Genomic DNA, 18223 nt, shown 5'->3' on the forward strand with positions numbered 1-18223 from the left:
GACGTCGTTATAACTGTGCGAGGTCTACTGTTCACAGAACTACTAGTAGTATAGGATATGATTTAGTGACTGACCCAAACCGAGAAGTCCTTGGGAGCAGAGTCAATACGTCCATGAGGCGCCAGAGAGCGCGGTATGTGTTCCAGTGTGAAGCCTGTCACTATGATGGTCGAGGACAGCTGTAGAACCACATACCCCAGTTGACCGCTGAAAGCCCAGCACTCCCCTGGGTGCATACCCGGCTGCAAAACAAATTCATCAAATACGATTGAATAAATACGAATTACATAATAAATTGGTCAGCAAAAACAAAGAAGAAATTGACAATCTATTCAACAATCAATTCTCCAGAATCAGTCAGTGTTCAATCAATGTTCACAGTTTGAATCTCAAACGATAATAAACTGTCAGATCATTTCACTGGAAAAAGACGAACAAAATGGCAATACAGTGAAAGTTTTGCCTATATTTGACCAAAAAATCTGGTGTGGCGCACGCACACAACTTTCCTTGCCGTTATGAAAATTGATCACCTGACGCTAGTGTTCACGCGCATCTCAAGTCTACTATTCAAAGATCTGAGCCAGCTGGTGACAGGACAATAACGTTGGAGACACACGAGGTCTGCTATCTCTTCATAGTGAATGATTTAATAGAATCAACAGTTGCCAAGAGTTTGCAATTGGATGATTACATTTTTTCGAATTTCAAGCTTATTTTCAATTTTAGGTGAAAATGTTACTAAACATTAATTTTAAGGTGCGTACCGGTACAGATTTACGCGCCGCAAACATGAGCAATTCACTTTAGATCAGCTGATGCCAAGCTTTTTATATCTGTATCTTACCGTTTCTGTAAAAATACAGATATAATCAGTATTAAGTACGCACCTTTAGAGATTTTCATGCGCAATCTTTTCCACTTGATTTTTTTTTGTTTAAATTGTATTATTTGAAGCCTTGTATCTGACAGTGTCACCAACCTCTCAATACAACATCTCCCTCCATAAAGGGTATCACAAAAAGATACAAACATATAAACTTAATTCTACATATTACAAAGTTCAATTTCCAAACATATAGCCTAATCCTGGATGAGAATTAATTTTACAAATCCAATCGCTCTCTATTCCTAATTATTCTACCTTATCTTGATCTCCTTGAACCAATATTTTGATTATTATCATTTTTCAATTGGGAATCTAAAATCAAACTTTGCATAGATGGGGTGGAGCTCCTGGAATTTTTACAGATATGAGACTTGTGGCAGTTGATAGAGTTTATCAATGACTATTTTAAGTGTGAGGGGCCGAAGCCCAAAATTCCCGGATACAGGAGCCGACTCCTGTATCCACCTTCCACCCCTGCAGTATAATAGGCCCAAAGGCCTCTCCTGCAGAACTTGCAACTCTCCCGCGCGTGCGAGCTGCTTCTGAAAACTCAGGCCGCAGTGATATTATGATCAGCACTGAGTTAGCGTGACACTATGATACAAGTATCATAGCACCACTCACTGTCCTCGGCCTGCCACCAGCACTGTTTCCAGTGTCAGGGGCAGACCGAAATTTTCCGCCTAGTGTTAGTCCTCCTACTTCGGTCTACTGGTGCTACGAGGGCACCACTTCTAAGGGTTACTGTAGCTATTTATGACTATTTTAAGTATGAATTTGATCTAAATCGTTGGAGCCGTTTTCGAGAAAATCGCGAAAAACCCTGTTTTTGACAACATTTTCACCATTTCATCCGCCATCTTGAATTGCATCAGATAGAAATTGTTCGTGTCGGATCCTTATATTGTAAGGACCTTAAGTTCCAAATTTAAAGTCATTTCGTTCATTGGGAGATGAGATATCGTGTACACAGATGCAGATACACTCATACACACACACACAAATATTTTTACCTGAATCAGCGTCCTAGGACTGTTGGAGCTACGCCAGAGAGCAAATCCAAACAGGACATAGGTCTGGTGTCCTCCATTGTCTCCATTGTAGCTTTCCGTGCATCTTGTATTCAAAACATGGCCTCCTGTGGAGAAAAAATGAAATTACTGTTGAGTGTAAGAAGGGCACACAGTATGAGAGACTACCAGCGTCACATAGCTTCACAAAAAAAAACAACACTATAGTGAGGTCCACGTTATAATTGCAGTGTTTGATTGGCAATGGTATTGCTATCCTTGTCTATCATTCAACCAAGCGGATAGCGCTATCTCTTTCTCGCTTTGCTCTGTTGCCAGAACTTTTAACTATGTAGAATTGATAACAAATCAACAAAATATTTAATATTTTATCTTAATTATGGAAATTCATTGTGAAATTATTTAATAATATAATTTCTTGCTTGATCCTATACTATTAAACGAACAATTTCTGTTTATATGTTTGTATTTCACCGGATCTCGAAAACGGCTCTAATGATTCTCACGAAATCCAGAACATAGTAGGTTTATAATATAAAAGTTCGATTGCACTAGGTCTTATCTCTGGGAAAACTCGCTGAAGGACATTAAAAGGATTTATTCATCCTTGGAAAAACCGCTGATAATTTCGTCGTCTGTTGATGATGGAAGTGAGTGAGCGAGTGCATGTGTGTGGGACTGAGACAAAATTATGACTCAGCTGTTGAAATTTTGTAATCATTCAATCAGGTACTTAGTGCCGGTTGTACAAGAGCCGGTTAAATTTTAATTCTGATTAATTCCAGTAGAACCAATCAGAAAAGAAATCTTTTTGAAATGGTCTTCTCTGATTTGGTTCACGTGAAATTAATCCGGATTAAAATTTAACATGCTTTTGTGAGAGAAATTTTTGCATTCCTCTGGGAATTAATCTCAATCCACTGTGATTAGATTGAACCTTTCTGTATGAACTATAAATATATTATAATTTCTTCTTTCGTAATAAATTTTATACTCCAGAGCGGAGATCGGTGCCCCGATATTAAAATATAATTGATTATTTTAAACGAGAATGAACAGTTAATATTACATCAATAAACCTGTATCAGCTATCGTCTGTAGAAGGCATTGACAAGACTGAGGATCGGCAACTTTGATCTCCTATCTTTCTCCACTTCCATTATAACGTGGACCACACTATAGGACTGTCGGCTTGAGTTAACAATGGAGTTTGGAACATAAACGCCCTATATCGTGGGATATCATCTTCACCATTTCATCCGCCATCTTGAATTGCATCAGATAGAAATTGTTCGTGTCGGATCCTTATATTGTAAGGACCTTAAGTTCCAAATTTCAAGTCATTCCGTTCATTGGGAGATGAGATATCGTGTACACAGATGCAGATACACTCATACACACACACACAAATATTTTACCTGAATCAGCGTCCTAGGACTGTTGGAGCTACGCCAGAGAGCAAATCCAAACAGGACATAGGTCTGGTGTCCTCCATTGTCTCCATTGTAGCTTTCCGTGCATCTTGTATTCAAAACATGGCCTCCTGTGGAGAAAAAATGAAATTACTGTTGAGTGTAAGAAGGGCACACAGTATGAGAGACTACCAGCGTCACATAGCTTCACAAAAAAAAACAACACTATAGTGAGGTCCACGTTATAATTGCAGTGTTTGATTGGCAATGGTATTGCTATCCTTGTCTATCATTCAACCAAGCGGATAGCGCTATCTCTTTCTCGCTTTGCTCTGTTGCCAGATCGACTTTTAACTATGTAGAATTGATAACAAATCAACAAAATATTTAATATTTTATCTTAATTATGGAAATTCATTGTGAAATTATTTAAAAATATAATTTCTTGCTTAATCCTATACTATTAAACGAACAATTTCTGTTTATATGTTTGTATTTCACCGGATCTCGAAAACGGCTCTAATGATTCTCACGAAATCCAGAACATAGTAGGTTTATAATATAAAAGTTCGATTGCACTAGGTCTCATCTCTGGGAAAACTCGCTGAAGGACATTAAAAGGATTTATTCATCCTTGGAAAAACCGCTGATAATTTCGTCGTCTGTTGATGATGGAAGTGAGTGAGCGAGTGCATGTGTGTGGGACTGAGACAAAATTATGACTCAGCTGTTGAAATTTTGTAATCATTCAATCAGGTACTTAGTGCCGGTTGTACAAGAGCCGGTTAAATTTTAATTCTGATTAATTCCAGTAGAACCAATCAGAAAAGAAATCTTTTTGAAATGGTCTTCTCTGATTTGGTTCACGTGAAATTAATCCGGATTAAAATTTAACATGCTTTTGTGAGAGAAATTTTTGCATTCCTCTGGGAATTAATCTCAATCCACTGTGATTAGATTGAACCTTTCTGTATGAACTATAAATATATTATAATTTCTTCTTTCGTAATAAATTTTATACTCCAGAGCGGAGATCGGTGCCCCGATATTAAAATATAATTGATTATTTTAAACGAGAATGAACAGTTAATATTACATCAATAAACCTGTATCAGCTATCGTCTGTAGAAGGCATTGACAAGACTGAGGATCGGCAACTTTGATCTCCTATCTTTCTCCACTTCCATTATAACGTGGACCACACTATAGGACTGTCGGCTTGAGTTAACAATGGAGTTTGGAACATAAACGCCCTATATCGTGGGATATCATCTTATTCCATCATTCCTCTATACTGATATTCACTTGAAACGTTCAGTATTGATTGAATGGGATATCGTCGTACGCGCTATCTTTTCTCTATCATATCACTAGTAGTTCTGTGAACAGTAGACCTCGCCCAGTTATAAACACAGCCTCCTCTTATACTGTCCATCAGAGTAAATCCTGTCTGAATGTCGTGTCGGCGAGATATCGGTGTGAAAACGGCTAATGGCTGTTGGGGTTGGTGTATCAAAAATGCTAACATCAAAAGCTAATCTCCTTCAAGACACTAGAATTGAAAGCCCGAATTCAAGGCCCGAATTGAAAGCAGAGAAAGGTCGAGAGAAAATACTATGTTACTTTCAGTTATTAATTGCATGCGTCATTTCATGCAATTAATAGTGCATAAAAATTGCATGCAATGACGCATGCAATATTAATAGTCCACACGACTGCTGAATTTTTACTAAGTTACATTGAGATATTAATTGCATGCGTCATTGCATGCAATAATTAATAATCCACTCGACAGCTGATTTATGATAAATAAACTTAATTCTATAGTCTGATTTTTACGGTGATATTGGCGTTTGAAGGAGACTCCTTCAAGACATACTGGCAACAGGTCAGCCCGAGTTGAAAGCAGAGAAAGGTCGAGAGAAAATACTATGTTACAATTGCATGCGTCATTGCATGCAATAGTGCATAAAAATTGCATGTAATGACGCATGCAATATTAATAGTCCACACGAAAGCTGATCTTTTACCAAGTTACATTGAGATATTAATTGCATGCAATTAATAATCCACTCCACAGCTGATAGCTGATTTATGATGAATAAACTCAAGTCTGATTTTTACGGTAATATTGGCGTTTGAAGGAGACTCCTTTTCATTTTGTATTACCTATCCTTAAAATACAAAATTAAAAAAAAAAACTCATATATACGTCGACGCAAAATTCAAAAAGGAACATACCTGTCTAATTTCATGAAAATCTATTGCTGCGTTTCGCCGTAAATGCGGAACATATAAACATAAACAGAAATGCAAAACCGTCGATTTGAATCTTAAACCTCACTTCGCTTGGCCAAAAATCAGCTGTCATGTGGACTATTAATTGCAAACAATGAGGCATGCAATTGATAACTCGAAGTAACATAATTATTTTTTCCCGAATTTTCTCTGCTTTCAACTCGATAAGCTTTCGATGATAGTGGCGTAGTTGTTTACAACAAATTATTACACTACAGATGGAAAATACTGAGATATTGCAATTAATCAAATGCTAATGAATTAATTATTATTATTATTATTAAACAAAAATCCAAATTAAATGCTGTAATTCACCCCGAAGACTTCTGTTACTGCAAATATTGACAACAGGGTAAACAGCTGGATGGAAATTCGATGAGCGCTACTATTCAAAAATCATTTGTCAGCCCGGGAATCGAACCCAGTACCTCCTAATTGCCGGTCAGGAAACCCTTACACCAAACTGACAATCTCTGGATAGCAGTGCTCATTTTATACAAAGCCATAGCGGCCAGCCAGTTTACAGATGGAAATTACTGAAATAATGCAATTAATCAAATAATAATTAATTCATTAATAATTAATTCACAATAATAGTAATTAATTCATTAGCATTTGATTAATTGCAATATCTCAGTAATTTCCATGTGTAGACTGGCTGGCCGCTATGGCTTCGTATAAAAAGAGCGCTGCTATCCAGAGATTGTAAGTTTGGTGTAAGGGTAAGCATTCCTGACCGGCAATTAGGAGGTACTGGGTTCAATTCCCGGGCTGACAAATAATTTTTGAATAGTAGCGCTCATCGAATTTCCATCTAGCTGTTTGCCCTGTTGTCAATATTTGCAGTAGCAGAAGTCTTCGGGGTCAATTACAGCATTTAATTTGGATTTTCGTTTAATAATAACAAATTATTAGCATTGTAATGCTAATAATTATAATTAATGTTAATAATTATTGTCGATACAACAACCCAAACAGCCATTATACAGTTGTTACAGCCATTATGTAGTTTGTACACACCGATATCTCGACGACAGGACATAATTCACTCTGATGGATAGTATTGGTGGAGGCTGTGGTTTTTAATTGCGCGAGGTCTACTGTTCACAGAATTACTAGTATGATTACTAGCCGGGAGGCTCGCTTCACTCGCCTTATCCGTCTAACCAGGGGCCTGTTGAGTTGTCTATCCAGGAGTTGATAATATCTTTGTGATTATAGATTTCTATTGAATTTTGCGATTATTAAAATTGATAGCTTCAATATTTGTTTGGAAAACTTCATTACTTACCGCTAGATTCAAGTGCATAGTCGACCATTCCTGTCTTATCAGCGTCGTAGAGACACAGAGCCCGTTCAATCATCACACTCACATAGTCCTGCTGCACTTGGGTGAGGTTCATTTCGCCCGGTGTAGTTAATTCAACCTGAAATCAGACAATTATTCATTAAAAATAGGATCAAAATTCATTAAAAATAAGATGATTCATTGAAGAAGATTAAAAAAAAACTCCTGAAATTCAGTTAGTTGTCAATTTTTAGGGGTTAGTGAGACTCAAACTACACAGTGATTAGGAACCTACAACTAGTAGTTCTGTGAACAGTAGACCTCACGCAGTATTCTCATCCACAAGTACCTGATTGAAACTATAGACCTTATGGAAATACAGCAATAGACTGGCTTCTCCACACATCTGTTTAATCACTTGTCAGCTGATTTATGATGAATAATTCTATAGTCTGATTTTTACTCTAATATTGGCGTATGAAGGAGGTTCCTTTTTCCTTTTATATCATCCTTGAAATGCAAAATTTCCAAAAACCTTGTATATACGTCGACGCGCAATTAAAAAAGGAACATACCTGTCAAATTCATGAAAATCTATTACCGAGTTTCGCCGTAAATGCGCAACATAAAAAATATAAACATTTAAACTTTAAGAGAAATGCCAAACCGTCGACTTGAATCTTAGACCTCACTTCGCTCGGTCAATAATATAATTCTATTTTATATATTCTAAATAGTCTAAGTGGAGAAATATATTTCCTTGATTTGTTTTTGTTTTTTGTAAAAATGATTAAATATGTATATATTTTTTGTGGAAATGAATTAAATACTTCCGATGTGCCGGTTACTGGTATGTGGAAAATCAGCTTGAAAACAAATACAGCTATGGAAGAGACAGAAAAATCAGGTCTTGTTAAAGATACTCTTAAGGTGCGTACAGATATACGCGCCGCGAACATGAGCAATTCACTTTCAATCAGCTGATGCCAAGCTTTTTATAACTGTATCTTACCTTTTCTGTAAAAATACAGATATAGTCAGCTGATTAAAAGTGAATTGCTCATGTTCGCGGCGCGTATATCTGTACGCACCTTTATACCTTCAACTGAATTGCTATAGTGAGGTCCACGTTATAATGGCAGTGTTTGATCAGCAATGGTATTGCTATCCTTGTCTATCATTCAACAGAGCGGATAGCGCTATCTCTTTCTTGCTTTGCTCTGTTGCCAGATCGTATTTCAACAATGTATAATTAATAATTAATCAACAAAATATTTCATCTTAATTATGAAATTATTGAAAAATATAATTTCTTGTACAATAAAATATAATTGATCATTTTAAACGAGAATGAACAGTTAATATTACATCAATAAACATGTATCAGCTACCGTTTATAGAAGGTATTGACAAGACAGAGGTTCGGCAACGTTGTTCGGCTATCTTTCTCCACTGCCATTATAACGTGGACCTAACTATAGGGCTGAGAAATTGAATGAGTGATTCAACTGAATGAGATTATTTCCCTTATCTTAGCTGATTATGGTTATGTTTCAATGAATAAAATAACGTTGTTACATCGTCTTTCACCTTCTCGGTTATTTCTGCCAACACTCTTTCCATCACATGCTCTCCTTCTGCAAAATAGAAAGAAAAGAAGTGGTCAAGAGAAATATAGATCAAAAAGAATGATTGGGTGAGAATAAAACGAAATAAAACATTCAATTATGAATAAAGATTACGGTGCATAAACGCATGAACACATTTAGTACATCAACTCCGAACTCCGAAAAATACCGATTGTTTCAAAAATAATGACCCAATTTTAAACAGTTATATTCATTTTAAAAAATGGTGCACACAAACCAAGAATTTTACATCAAATTACTCACAGAAATATCAAGTTTATGATGATGTATTATAAGTGTTCTATGTGCCCTACTTTTGAGGCTCGGACGACATCTAGACGGTAGCCAAATTCATCCAAGACGTCAAGATGTCTGTCTTCTCGGACTGTAGCTACTGCATCAGTTATCCTGGTTTTTTAGATCCTCAATATCAAGTGCTAAGAGAGGAACAACGTTAAAGATCGTGTTTATGTTCCTCCCTTAGCACTTGATATTGAGGAGCTAAAAACCAGGATAATTGATGCAGTAGCTACAGTCCGAGAAGACATCTTCAACTAAATTTTGACGTCAACTTCATGTTTATACATTGAAAATATATCTCCATACAGTCAACTATGTTTGAAATAACAATTTCACTATAACTTTATATAACGTTTTTATATATAAAGCTCAGTCAGCTGAGCTTTAGTGTTGACGAGTTTGTGTTTCTTGAATAGTTCCAAATTTTCTCAAATAACTCAATATTATTCGTTAAAATTGGTAATTGAGTGGAATATTTCTAATTAATTTATCAATTCAAGCCATCTAAATTCAAAATTTATAGTTTTAAAGTTTTGTTTTGGACTGAAGTTTTATAAAAATTGTACACGTGAAACTCTAACCTTATCTTGGAGAATGACCTTGAGGTTGTGAATGAAAGTCATACATAATTTCGCTCCTGGGTTTTGGAAGATTTTGTGTTATAAATAGTCATGGATAAGTACAAATTTTGTATTAATTTCATTATTAATTGTTTCTTGATCACGTTTTATCATTTTGTTTTAGATTTTAATTCTTAATTCTATTTTATAAGCCAAACATCGTTTAGAGGTTATTTTGAGGTTAGGTTTTCGAGATTTAAAAATAAACATAGATAGTTTACTTGACTAAAATTATAACCAAATTAAAATCCTATCATTTATAAATCAATTATTATTATTGCAAGTAATATAATTTCTTAGATAGGAAGATGAGCTCAAGTAAAACACCGAAGGTTATTAATAGAAATGTACACATAGCGGGAGTACTTACGCGTTCCCAAAACGAAAATTCAAAAACGCCAAAACCAAAAACCCCAGTTTCTCAAACTACTTTAGCCGAAAAAGTTGCTCAACTACAAAGTAGCCACACTAATTTAAAAAACCAATTAGAAGTAACTCTAAAAACGTCTGAGGAAGAAAGGTTAGGGATGGTAGAAGAAATTAAATCTTTGGAACTGATTATAAAATTACAAGATGAAGACCATAAAAAAGAAATACTAAATCTAAAAAATCAATGTAGTCTAATGTCGGAGGAAATAAAGAAACTAAAATCTAAATTTGATAATACTAAATGTATGATAGAACCTCCGTCCAAATGCAAAAAAATAGAATCTAACCTAAATGATGGAAAATGCTCTGAAAATGGTCGATATAAAACGTACAGTGAGGTTTTGAAGACAGCAACCAAAAATATAGCTGAGGGAAATAAAGATAGGAAAGGGAGAGTTCTGCTACTGACGTCCAGTCATGGACGTGATTGCAGTGATCTCCTTGATAAAAGATTGAAAAATAAATTTGATGTCCAATGTTTTTTCAAGCCAAGTGCATCAATTAATGCAGTTGTAGAGTCAGCTAGGGAACAAACTAAAGACTTTGATGAAAATGACTATCTAATTGTACTGGGTGGCTCAAATAATATAAATGAACCTAACTTGAATCATCTTCCTCAAGTAACAGAAAAAATCAAGGAAATTGTGCCACTCAGCAAAAAAACAAACTTAATAATAAGTACTATTCCTAATAGGTTTGATAGGCCAGAATTAAATGAAGCAATCAATTCGACAAACAAATCAATCCATAATACAATCAACAGCCTAAAAAATAAGAATTCTAAACAACTGGGGATTTGTTTTCTAAATGAAAGGCTGAAAAGACATAACTTCACTAATCATGGGTTGCATCTAAATCGATCTGGCAAAGTAATCTTTTGTAATAGATTGGCAGAGCTGATTGAAAGCCGTTTGCAATCCTCTGGTTTAAAAACAGTCAAAAAAACAAATAACAATTTTTTAGTAAATTGGCTCAAAACAGGGAAAGGGAAATAGCTACAAATGCTAGAGATAGAGTAGCACAAGATGGTAAGGTTTTTAGTATTTATCATCAAAATATTCAGTATCTTCGCAACAAAATTGACAGATTAGAAGTATTTCTTAAACAGGAGGATCCTGACATTGTCATTTTAGAATTTTGTAATTTTTCACGGACTGCGAGCAATTTGAGGAGTGTTGGTTTATCAATCTTAGCAGCCTGGTTGAACATGATTATTGGATAAAAGTGTGTTCGATCATGGAATAAAAGTGTTTTCGACTATGTCAACTTGAATTCACCGGCCGGTCTTTACTACTGAACTGTCGTCTGCTTCTTGCCGGCTGAGTTAGAATTTATCACTCACTGATGGAGATAACAGATAAGGACACCGGTAAGATAAAGTGACAAACAACTAGTTGCGCACTGGCTGATTTTTCTTCAACCCTCTCTACTGTCGAGTAGACAGGTTCTTCAACCCTCTCTACTAAAGAATCTTTATCTACTAAATAGTCTATCTACCTCTTTATATAGTATATCTATCTCACTCTGACCTACTTTTATTTTAATAATGATTCAATCATCGTTTTCTTATCTATAAATAAGCCGTCTTTTCCTCCCACCTGATCCTTTTCAGATTCAGGAGCTTCCCATTCTCCTGGTTCGACAGCTTTCCTGGCATTTTTCCTGTCTTATTCCGTTAAATCTGCATTTGCAACTGATTCAAAAACAACATTCAATTCTCGGAGGTCTTAAGCCCGGTCCAAACGCTCAAGTTTAGCTTCAGTCTTTTGCTCAAGCAAAAGTCGGAGCATGTGAGTCGCTGCGTCTGGACGGGTCTTCAAGCTTAAGTCGTCAAACTTAAAATGTATCGGCCGGAATCTTTTTCCATCAACCGTCCGTCTTTTGCCTATCCACCAAAACCTAAATCGCGTAAAAATGGAGATAGAGAAATTGTGATTTCAGATTCGGATTCAGCGACCTCAAATTAATAAAATGCCTCGCGAGTACTTGAAAATAAGCAAGTTTTTCTATTGATTGTATATAACACCATTTAACCTTTTCTTTTCTTTCTTGATTCTCATGATACTCGTAAAACGGATGGGTCTTCAAGCTTAAGTCGTCAAACTTAAAATGTATCGGCCGGGAATCTTTTTCCATCAAACCGTCCGTCTTTTGCCTATCCACCAAAACCTAAATCGCGTAAAAATGGAGATAGAGAAATTGTGATTTCAAATTCGTATTCAGCGCCCTCAAATTGATAAAATGCCTCGCGAGTACTTGAAAATAAGCAAGTTTTTTTATTGATTGTATATAACGCCATTTAACCCTTTCTTTTCTTTCTTGATTCTCATGATACTCTCAGAATTTGATGTTGATATTATGATTTACTATCATGATATATTAAGATATACTATATTGTTGATCTTCAAAATTTCAATCCATTTACAATCACAGTGTCTCGAGATGTGACATGTAAACAAAGCCATTTAGCGATTAACAGTAATATTTTTGTGATGATGTTGTTAAATATAACATTATCCAGTTGAATCAGCGAAAAAATAGGATATAATTATTACTTATCTACCGGATATATGTCAACCGTATATACAACTCTGAAAATGGTCGAAATAAAACGTACAGTGAGGTTTTGAAGACAGCAACCAAAAATATAGCTGAGGGAAATAAGGATAGGAAAGGGAGAGTTCTGCTACTGACGTCCAGTCATGGACGTGATTGTAGTGATCTCCTTGATAAAAGATTGAAAAATAAATTTGATGTCCAATGTTTTTTCAAGCCAAGTGCATCAATTAATGCAGTTGTAGAGTCAGCTAGGGAACAAACTAAAGATTTTGATGAAAATGACTATCTAATTGTACTGGGTGGCTCAAATAATATAAATGAACCTAACTTGAATCATCTTCCTCAAGTAACAGAAAAAATCAAGGAAATTGTGCCACTCAGCAAAAAAACAAACTTAATAATAAGTACTATTCCTAATAGGTTTGATAGGCCAGAATTAAATGAAGCAATCAATTCGACAAACAAATCAATCCATAATACAATCAACAGCCTAAAAAATAAGAATTCTAAACAACTGGGGATTTGTTTTCTAAATGAAAGGCTGGAAAGACATAACTTCACTAATCATGGGTTGCATCTAAATCGATCTGGCAAAGTAATCTTTTGTAATAGATTGGCAGAGCTGATTGAAAGCCGTTTGCAATCCTCTGGTTTAAAAACAGTCAAAAAACAAATAACGATTTTTTAGTAAATTGGCTCAAAACAGGGAAAGGGAAATAGCTACAAATGCTAGAGATAGAGTAGCACAAGATGGTAAGGTTTTTAGTATTTATCATCAAAATATTCAGTATCTTCGCAACAAAATTGACAGATTAGAAGTATTTCTTAAACAGGAGGATCCTGACATTGTTATTTTCACAGAGCATGGCTTAAAAATAAAGGAAATAAATCAAGTTAGGATTCCAGGCTATTCACTGAGATCAGAATTTTGTAGAATAGCTCATAGAAGTGGTGGTGTATGTATATTCACTAGCAATGCTAAACATACCCAAACTTATGAACTGGATTTTGTTAAGAGATTTTCTGTTGAGATGGATTTAGAGGTGACGGGACTAAGGTTAAAAATTGATGATCGATTTGAGGTAGCAGTGTTAGGTATCTATAGGTCACCAAATGGAGACTGGCAAAAATTTTGTGAGCTGCTCCATACACTTTTGGAAATTACAACCGCTCGTTTCACAAATGTTATAGTAGTAGGAGATTTCAATACCGATTTTGCCAGGCAGGATAAAATGACAGAGGATATTAGAGATATTATTAATATGAATAATTTAGAAATTAAGGTCCACGAATATACAAGAGTAACTCGAACTTCACAGACAATTATTGATAATATCCTCACAAATATAGAAGGTTGTAATGTCAGGTTAGGTAGCTCAGATCTATCAGATCATAACTATCAAATTTTAGATGTTAAGTTGCAGGGCCAGAATCCAAGCAGAAAAAAAACTTTTGTGAAAGAAATTCAGCAATATGAGCTAGGAAATATAAATTGTTTGAAGCAGGAACTGCTTCAAGAAAATTGGAGTAGTGTTTATAACAGTTGTAACCTAAATTACAAATATAAGCAATTCATTGATACTCTAAGATTTCACATTAGTGTATGCTGTCCAATAAAAAAAGTCAAAGTAAAAAGTAAATTAAACAAAGTAGATGAATGGATAACTGAAGATATTCTTACTCAAAGAAATATTGTTAGGGAAGCTTATGAGGAATTTAAATTAGTGAGGGATGTTCCGAGTGAAGTCAAATACAAATGTCTAAAGAAAAACTATGCAAAAGAAGTGAGGAAAGCTAAGTGTAAGAAAACAGCTGAAATATTAACAACTAGTACCAATTTTAACTCTGCTGTTTGGGAGGTAATTAATAGAAATAGGAGAGCAGCTCAAAAAGATACAGTTACTAATGTCCCTAGGATAATCGATGAACATGGAAATTATATGGATGATAGTATAGACATTTGTAACTTTTTCAATAAGTATTATCAACAGGTTGCATATAATCTCCAAAAGTCACTGAACACTAATACTTATAATACAACTACATTAAATGCTGAGCCAATTGAAAAGGTATTTAAATTTCATCCATTATCAAGAGATGAGTTGTCAAGAATAATAAAAAATTTGAATAACAAAAAAACAGTAGGATTGGATGGGGTCTCAAGCAAAATTTTAAAAGAATGTGAAAATGAATTACTGGACCCTTTATTGCATCTCCTTAATACTTCACTAGAGCAGGGTATTTTCCCTGATGATCTGAAACAAGGAAAAATTTTGCCAATTTTCAAGAGCGGTGATTCTGAAAGAGTTGAAAATTATAGACCCATTAGTATTCTAAATGTAATAAGTAAAATTTTTGAAAGAGTAGTTTTAAATAGGCTATTGATGCACCTGGAAGAAATTAATTTCATATGTGATGAACAGCATGGGTTCCAGAAAGGGAAATCTACTAAGACTGCAATAGTATCCCTTGTTGAAAGACTAATAGATATAATAGATACAGGTGAGAAGGCAGCCGCAATATTTCTTGATTTATCCAAAGCTTTTGATTGTGTGAACCATAGAATATTATTGGAAATACTAAAAACTGTAGGTGTGAATGGTATAGAACTAAAATGGTTTGAATCATATCTCATAGGTAGAAACCAGTGTGTTGAGCTTACCAAGGTGGATGGGAATGAAATAGTAAAAATTAAATCCCAAAAACTGGAGGTCCAGGCTGGAGTACCTCAAGGCTCAATTCTGGGTCCCTTACTGTTTCTGTTGTATGTGAACCAATTACCAAAAGAGTTAAAAGATCACAGAGCTCTGTTGTTTGCTGATGACACATCGCTTATCTTTAACAATTATTTATTAGATAGTCTAGAAATAATGCTTTTACTGGAGTACAGTCAATTGTCCAATTCTTGAAGCAAAGGCAATTAACAATAAATAGTAAGAAATGTCAATTCCTACAATTCAAAAGTAAATATAATTCAGTAGAGGATAGAGGAATAAATGTGTTTGTAGAGGAAAATGAATTAGACCAAGAAGAGAAAGTAGCATTCTTGGGAATTTTATTGGACAGGAAATTAACATGGCATCCTTACATTGAGAGGATATGTAATAAGATATCATCTGGGGTATTTGTCCTGCGGCAGCTTGCTAGGCTGAATGATAAAAAACTACTGCTAACTGCTTACCATGGACTTATACTATCTCATATTAGGTATGCTATTTTAGTATGGGGTAATTCATCTCAACAAAATATGGACAGGGTGTTTAAGATTCAAAAGAAGGCACTCAGATGTATAGAGAAAGTAAATAGGTTAGACTCTTGTAGGCCTTTATTTAAAAAGCTTGGTCTATTAACTGTGCCATCTTTGTATGTATATGAAGTTGTAATGCATGTGAAAACGAGTGGTGTGATCCAGAATTCAGATGTTCATGAGTATAATACGCGAAACAGAGCAGATTATCATATAATGGGTCACAATAGTAGGTTATTTGAACAAAAACCAGATTATATTGGTAGGAAATTTTATAACAAGCTACCTCAAATCTTGAAAAGTAATGATGATTTGAAGATTTTCAAAAAACAAATTAAAAAATATTTAGTTGATAGAGCTTTTTATAGTGTACAAGAATTCCTTTCAAACCTAAACTAGGTTGAACTACTTAGTGTTAGAATTATTATGTAATAACATGACTTGTCTTATACTCCATGACTGGAGTCTTTAGGACGTAATCTTAAAAAAAAAAAAAAATACCGAGGAAAATGGCATTTACCTGTTATATTATAATAGAATATTACTATCAATAAGTCTTTTTTCCGTTAGGGCTACTCTTCAATATAAATAAAAATAGAAATCTAAGTACCCTCTTTAGAATTGTTTACTCAGAACATGTTTCGGCTATATGATGCCATTATCATACTTAGATTTCTATTTTTATTTATACTATCAATAACCTTAACTCTACCTTAGTGATGCGATCATTCAGCTCCTTTTCAATTATATCAATTCTTCTATTGATGATCTCTCCTTCCTGAAATGAGACACATTCAGTTAAAATGAGAGCAAAACATGTTACACAAAAATATAACAGAACATAAGTTTTTTTTAACATTTCATAATCTACATTGGTTTGTAATAATTGAGTCCGGAATACGGCTTTGATTATAAATTGAAATACAGTCTACCCAGAGATCCGTATTCTATCAAGACAGCCTGTTATTGACCTCAAAATTGAATCCCTCAAGCAAGCAATACCTCTAACATTCTGGAAAAGTATTTATGTGATTTATTGAGGTAACCTTGATTGACTTACAATGACCAATTCACTGTAGTTTGAATGGGACATGGAGTAAAATCATAGTATTCTTTATTCATTCATACAATAAGTACATCATGCAGTATTAAGTACAGCATTACCTACATTATTAATAATCTAATAAACGTGCTACAGAATCACGTTCACACGTTAACATTTATTACACATCAGAAACTAAAACGATTAACCAGTGATTGATTTAACGTTAAAACTTCCAACTTACTTCAAATAGAATAAAAAATATATTTGGATCAATGTTATGTAGGACTAAATATATCACGGGGCGATAGGAATCGGCATTCTAATGTTGGATGATAACCAATACAGTAGTACAAGGTGGTGCAGAGGAAACGCATGTTTTTCGAACCGCCAGTATTCGACAACGGGAGGGGGCATTATCCTTGAACGAAAGGTGGCAGACGGCCCATAATTATATGGTTCCAGTCGCTATGGACCGTTGGAATGTTCAACATCATGTGTTTGCAGTCGAGCAGTTTTTTAGAAACATGAATCTGTAGTCACAGTGCAACGTCTTTTCCGTCAATATTTTAGAGTTGGACGTCGAGGTGCAGTGTCTGATCGAAATACTGTACTCCGATGGGTTGCAGCGTTTAGAAGTACTGGTTCTGTGATGAAAAAGAAACCACCTGGTCTTTCCCGTTCAGTTCTTACCCCTGAAAATGTAGACCGAGTCAGTGTCGTCCTAGTTCTGAGATCATGTCGTGTTGTCGATCGTCTAGGACTAGTAACAACTGCCGTTCTGACTCGTTCTACATTTCCCGGAGTAAGAACTGAACGGGGAAGACCAGGTGGTTTCTTTTTCATCACAGAACCAGTACTTCTAAACGCTGCAACCCATCGGAGTACAGTATTTGGATGCACCTCGACGTCCAACTCTAAAACATTGACGGAAAAGACGTTGAACTATGACTACAGATTCATTGTTTCTAAAAGAATTGCTCGACAGCGAACACACGATGTTGTACGTTCCAACGCTTCATAGCGACTGAAACGGCATAATATGAGCACAGAATACAATACAGAATGGAAAGTCCGCTAGTATCCGGAAAAATCCGCCATCTTGAAAGAAAGTTCAGCATTGTAATAGTATTCATGGGAGGTTCGGATCACTTTACTGATCCCGGTCAATCGGTCTCGTTCACTGGCGCTAGCCAATCAGAAGACCAGGATTGGAACACTTCCTAAGGTCACGTGACGTGTCTTGTATTTGTGCCATGTAAAAAGCATTGGTTAAATAGGCGTTTGACAGTATCCATTCTGTATCTATTCTGTGATAGTATGGGCCGTCTGCCAACATTCCTTCAAGGACAATACACCCTCGCGTCGTCGAGTACTGGCGGTTCGAAAAACATGCGTTTCCTCTGCACCACATTGACAATATTCAAGATAGATCATTATTAACAATGTTTAAAAATCTCCCGGAAAACAAATTCACTCA

The 18223-nt window shown here is 35.2% G+C and overlaps 1 protein-coding gene across 3 annotated transcripts in view; it reads right to left on the reverse strand.

Moving 5' to 3' along the window:
- Window positions 1-18223, reverse strand: part of LOC120348935 — a 50474-nt gene that overhangs the window by 11254 nt on the left and 20997 nt on the right. For 2 of the 3 annotated variants that reach the window (XM_039443905.1, XM_039443906.1), the window contains exons 10-12: window positions 6922-7057; window positions 3339-3463; window positions 75-242 (exon numbers count right to left, since the gene is read on the reverse strand). In XM_039443905.1, coding sequence (XP_039299839.1) covers window positions 75-242; window positions 3339-3463; window positions 6922-7057 — 429 coding nt within the window. Of the gene's footprint in view, window positions 1-74; window positions 243-3338; window positions 3464-6921; window positions 7061-18223 lie in introns of all 3 variants that reach the window. The other variant, XM_039443907.1, reaches the window with a different exon arrangement.

The sequence above is a fragment of the Nilaparvata lugens genome, unplaced genomic scaffold (genome assembly GCF_014356525.2).
Source record: "Nilaparvata lugens isolate BPH unplaced genomic scaffold, ASM1435652v1 scaffold2044, whole genome shotgun sequence".
Lineage (NCBI taxonomy): Eukaryota > Metazoa > Arthropoda > Insecta > Hemiptera > Delphacidae > Nilaparvata > Nilaparvata lugens.